Source organism: Bos mutus, chromosome 11 (assembly GCF_027580195.1).
Source record: "Bos mutus isolate GX-2022 chromosome 11, NWIPB_WYAK_1.1, whole genome shotgun sequence".
Taxonomy (NCBI): domain Eukaryota; kingdom Metazoa; phylum Chordata; class Mammalia; order Artiodactyla; family Bovidae; genus Bos; species Bos mutus.
The window spans coordinates 60,055,648-60,061,226 of NC_091627.1; the positions used below are offsets into that span (position 1 = coordinate 60,055,648).

A 5,579-nucleotide genomic window follows, 5' to 3' on the forward strand; every position below is an offset into this window, starting at 1 on the left:
TTCAGTCATGTCTGACTCTTTAACTGTAGCCTGCCAGGTTCCTCTGTCCATGGGATTCTCCAAGCAAGAATACTGGAGTGGGTTGCTATGCCCTCCTCCAGGGGATCTTCCCAACCCAGGGATCAAACCCATGTCTCCTGAGGCTCCTGCACTGCAGGTGGATTCTACTCTGAGCCACCAGGGAAGCCCTGGCTTTATGGTAACACATTAGAATTAGACAAAAATAATTCACTTTCGTTAAGAATTATTTTCTTTTACAAGACTCTAACCCTTAAAATGATGCATTAACCCTTGCAAAGTACTGGAAAGATATAGAGATTATGGGAAATGTAATACCATCAGGAAACAAAGCAAAATAGAAAGATCAGCTCCAAGCTAGTCCCAATATCTTGGGTAAGACTCATGAGCTCTGAGGCTTCTTCATAACCACACCCAGGAGAGAGTCCTACTGTTTTAGGGTCCCGATATGTTTGTACAGATGGCTTGAAGGATGGACCATTGCAGCTGAAAAGGAGAGCCACACACCACCCACCTCCTTTGCTTCTGAGCCCACATTCTATTCCTTGGTTTCCATAGAGTCATTGCTTCTTCTCCATTTATAAAATAAGATGAGAACGGGCTCAAGCCCACCTCTAAGCACTGATGAAAATGACACAGAGATAATACAAACAAAGACACTGAGTGCTAGAAATGATAAGACCAAGTTGCCACCTCTAGGTTGAGTTCAAACCTTGAAATCTAATTGGAAGGCAGTATTGTATATGTTCCCCAGCTCAGAAGTGAGAAAGATGGGCTGGTTTGTCTCAGAAGAGGCAATGAACCATCCGGGAAAGGCCACAGACTCAAATGTGGAGGTATTGCCTGTCTTTTTGTGGTAGAAAAGGAATGGCTTCACAGGCTTGGCTTGGTTGTACAGATCCATTATCTTCTGGTTCTGAAACGGGACAGAAAATGCCAGAAGGAGAAACAGAGGCTGTTTGAGTAGTTCAAGGTTGTTGTTGTTTAGTTGCTAAGTCATGTCCGACTCTTTGAAGATCCCACAGACTGTAGACTGCCAGGCTCCTCTGTCCATGGGATTCTCCAGGCAAGATTACTGGAGGGGGTTGCCATTTCCTTCTCCAGGGGATCTTCCCAACCCAGGGCTTGAACCCTCGTCTCTTGTATTGAGAGGCAGATTCTTTACCACTGAGCCACCTTGAAAGCCCTGCAGTTCAAGGTTCCTTGCACACAACCTATAAATGTTCCAATGTTTGAGCAACCCTATCCATATATTAGAGCAAGCCTAGGAAAAACATTGCAAAGGAACAGCAGAGTGGGCACACCCAAAATCTCACCTTCCCAGCCTTCACCCTCAAATCCAGAGGGGGCATGGAAGTTGACACAAGGCACAGGTTCACGGATAAGTGGCCACGCTTGAATTACAAATTGGAACTCTCCTCACATTAGAGGCTGAGAAGACCCCCTCTTCCCCGAGGAAAAGGAAGGAGATGCAAATTTGCAGCAGGAAGCCAAGGTCCTCTCTCACCCAAGCTGCATGCATGAGAGACCCCCTCCTGTAAGAACCACTGTTCTGGCAAAGGACTACCAGGTGGGGGTGTATAGGTTTTTGATTGTCAAACATATGAGAAAGGTCAAAGCCATGAAAAAGGCACAAGAGGGTCTAAAAACTCAAAGGACTTGCACTCAAAGGAACAAAGGAATATAGAATAATCAGAAAAAATCTTCCATATTGTATACAGAAAGATATTTGTAGGTGTATATATTTATATATTTACATATTGTTATATTTAGGTAAGATAAGTATTTCTAAGTAAAGTACATTATATCCAAGATCTCCAAAGAGATAATGGAATGGCCCATAATTCGGCCACATTCTACCCTGAATAGGGGGACTTCTTCCAAAAGATTCCTTTATTCAGTTAATAACTGCCAGTTAATCTATCCCACTCTGTGGACAGCCAAAAACCAAGAAGCCAACCTTGAAACTGCTTTCTTTGACCTCTCAGCATCTAACCCAGTAACAAGACCTGTAAAGCCTAGTTCCAAAATATTTGTTGAATTGAGCCGCTTCTCACATCCTCCCGCACACCTGTTCCATCCCCACCACCCGTTCTCCACAAAGCAGTTGAATGAACTGTAAACTGAAATAACTGAATAAACAAGATCATGTTACCATCCAGCTTAAATGTCTTGAATGATGTTCTCATAATTATCATATAATTTAAGGCCTTTAACAAAACCTGCAGGGTCTAAACCATCTAGCTCTTGCCTACAGAGCTGAAAGCGTACTGTTTCGTCCTCATCTACTTCATCACACACCATATCCACTCTGTCAGCAAATTCTATTGCCTTAATTTAAAGTATTTCAAGACTCTGACCATCATCCCTCTTCCTCCAGTAGACCCTCAGATTACACCTGGGTCACCCTGAAGCCTCCAAGGGAAATTTTGTCCTTGTCCGTCACACCCTGCTCTCAAGTAGCAGCCAAAATAATCCTTTTAAAATCTATGTCCTTTCATGTCACTCTTCTATTCAAAACATTCTAATAATTTGGGTTGAATTAATTTAAAATTGTTTTATATATTTTTAATTGGAGCATAGTTGCTTTACAGTGTTGTTAGTCTCTGCTGTACAACAAAGTGAATCAGCCCTATGTATACATATATCTCCTTCCTCTTGGACCTCTCTCCCAGCCCCACCCCCAATTCCACCCCTCTAGGTACTCATAGAGCATCAAACTGGGCTCCCTGTGCTGTACCAGCTATCTGTTTTACACATAGTAGTAGATAAATATAACAGAATATTACACAGCCATAAAAGGGAAGGAAATTGGGTCTTTGCAGTGATGTGGATGAACCTAGAGTCTAGCACATATGTTGAATGAATTAACTGATTGACAGGTTAAAGACTTTACAAAAGTGGGAAAGCTCTTTTACTATCTGCCTTTCTCTGAACTCTGCCTCTTCCCCAGCTCACTCCCGGTCCTTGAACTTGCCCTCACTGGACACTCTGTTGGGCTCACATTTTTCTTCCTTTCCTGTCCAATAAAATCTTACCTTTACAATAATACCTGCTGTACTATTTACCATGAAGCCAGGCTCTAGCTGTTTCTGGCGCCACCAATCTCTTTACTAGTTCTAATCATTCTTTCCCAGACAGCATAACCCCCTTTAACATGTCACAGGCTTACCCATGATTACGCTTCTTGTGGACCATTTCTTGTCTTCCACTAGAATGTAAACCCTAGAAAGGCAAGGCTCTTTGCCATTCTGTGCACTGATGATGTTCAAATGCCTACAACAGTGCTGGAGGCCAGTTAGAATGAACACATTTGCTGGCTTGGATTGGATGGTGTTGAATTAAATTGAATTGCTGTAAACTGAAGTTTCAGAAACAAGTTGTTTTATATCAGGCAGTTAAAAATAAGAAAAACATGGGCTTCCTTGGTGGCTCATGGTAAAGAATCCTCCTGCCAATGCAGGAAACACAGTCTCGATCACTAGTTCTGGGAAGATCCCACATGCCGAGGAACAACTAAGCCATGCCACAACTACCAAGCCTGTGCCCTAGAACCCAGAAGCTACAACTAATGAGCCCACGCACCACAACTCCTGAAGCCCACACACCTAGAGAGCCCATGCTCTGCAACAAGAGAAGCCACTGCAGTGAGAAGCCCATCCACCACCACAAGAGAGTAGCCTCCACTCACTGCAACTAGAGAAAGCCCACACAGCAATAAACAAGACCCAGCACAGCCAAAACTAAACAAATAAAAATTAGTTTGGCTTTAAAAAAATAAAAGCTTATTGCATGCACATGACTCTAAAGGAGCCAGGTATAAATATGCTTAAGAACAGGAAACTATTTATTTTTTAATTATAAAATTAGATTTCCTGACAAATCAACTTCTGAGAAAAGAAGTTGGGTTTTTTCTAACATTATTTTTCTTTGTCACTTACCTTCAACTGCAATTCGGGCTTTCCACCAACGTCCTCACAACATAGACACATTTCTGGCTGCTTTATTCCCAAATAAATAGGAATCCCTTTGTCTTTCTCAAGACACTCCGGATTCTTGCATGGTATAATGGTGACAGTGACTGTCAGAGAAGAGGGGTTACGGCGTCAGTGACCTTTTGCAATTACAAAAGACCAAGATCTTACAGGCAAGGCTGGAAGAGCCCTTAAGAGTATAATCCCACTACCAGACCCACAGAGTGGTCAGCCTCATATTCATTCGTTCATTCATTCACTCAGTCATACCAAGCACCAGTCACTGCTCTAGGAAATGGAGTGCAGGCAGAGGAGGCAGACCCCACCGTTGGGATTTTCACAACCTCTGCTTGAACACCTGGAGGCGAGGAGCACCAATCCCAAGCAACCCCTCTGATCTTTGGAAAGCTCTGTTCATTACCGAGTTTTGCCTAACTGATGTTGAAATCTGCCTTCTGTGCAACCCACCCCATTAGTCCTCTTAGGACATAGGAAGTTGGGCAAACAAGCCACTCTTTTTCCTTAGGACAGGCCTTCAGATCACTGAAAGCAGCTCTCCTGCTCCCCAGAAAGCTACTCCACTCCCTCTGCTCTCTTTGCCATGGTCCAAGACACCTCTTCCCGGGCAGATGTGAAATTCTTCCCCCTCCAGGTGTTGTTGTTCAGTTGCTAGGTTGTGTCTGACTCTTCGCAGTCCCATGGACTGCAGCACACCAGGCTCCTCTGTCTTCCACACTCTCACAGAGTTTGCTCAATATCATATCCATCGAATTGGTGAAGCCATCCAACCATCTCATTCTCTGCTTCCCCCTTCTCCTTTTGCCTTAGTCTTTCCCAGCAACAAGGTCTTTTCCAGTGACTTGGCTCTTCACATCAAAGTATTGGACTTTCAGTTGCAACAACAGTCTTTCAATGAATACTCAGTGTTGATTTCCTTTATGGTTGACTGGTTTGATTTTTTGTAGTTCAAGGGACTCTCAAGAGTCTTCTCCAGCACTGCAGTTGAAAAGTATCATTTCTTTGGTGCTCAGTCTTCTTTCTGGTCCAACTCTCATATCCGTGTATGACTCCTGGAAAAACCATAGCTTTGACTATATGGACCTTTGTCAGCCAAATGATGTCTCTGCTACAAAGCCACACTTTAATAAAAGGATGGTACAAGCATCCCAGCCGCACTGATGTGAGGCTGCTCCAAGGAGCAGCCACACGATGACCTGTCACTTACCTGGCCCCACATTGTTGCTCCGAGGAACTACCACGAGGATCTGACCCTGAAGGAACCACACCTGCTGACTCAAGTCGGAGACTACTACATATCTGGGACTATCCATTGCTGTTTAAATGGAAAAGAATAATTTTTTAAAAACCCCAACATGATGAAGGCTGCTTTACCAGATGTTAGGAGAAAGATCATCTAATCCAGGTCTTTCAGGAAGGAAGGCTCAGTCGATAAAGAATGTGCCTGAACACTAAAAAAAAAAAAAAAAAAGAATCTGCCTGAAATCCAGGAAACCACCTGCAATGTAGGAGACCTGGGAAGATCGCCTGGAGAAGGAAATGGCAACCCCCTCCAATATTCTTGCCTGG

At 43.6% G+C, this 5,579-nt stretch overlaps 1 protein-coding gene across 1 annotated transcript; it reads right to left on the bottom strand.

The window, feature by feature from the left end:
* Positions 1-724: 724 nt before the first annotated feature.
* Positions 725-5,323, bottom strand: IL36G (interleukin 36 gamma). Its single transcript, XM_070380198.1, has 3 exons — positions 5,218-5,323; positions 3,960-4,099; positions 725-934 (listed from the first exon to the last, which is right to left on the bottom strand). Exons 1-3 carry the CDS (start codon positions 5,321-5,323, stop codon positions 725-727), a joined length of 456 nt encoding a protein of 151 aa, XP_070236299.1.
* Positions 5,324-5,579: the final 256 nt, after the last annotated feature.

Bases quoted from the DNA above. Each gene is read 5' to 3' on its own strand.
- IL36G (XM_070380198.1), bottom strand. From the start codon at position 5,323: ATGGATAGTCCCAGATATGTAGTAGTCTCCGACTTGAGTCAGCAGGTG. The intron at 4,100-5,217 runs GTAAGTGACAGG...CTTCTCTGACAG, and splicing joins GAGCAACAATGTGGGGCCAG to TCACTGTCACCATTATACCA. The intron at 935-3,959 runs GTAAGTGACAAA...GTCCCGTTTCAG, and splicing joins AGCCCGAATTGCAGTTGAAG to AACCAGAAGATAATGGATCT.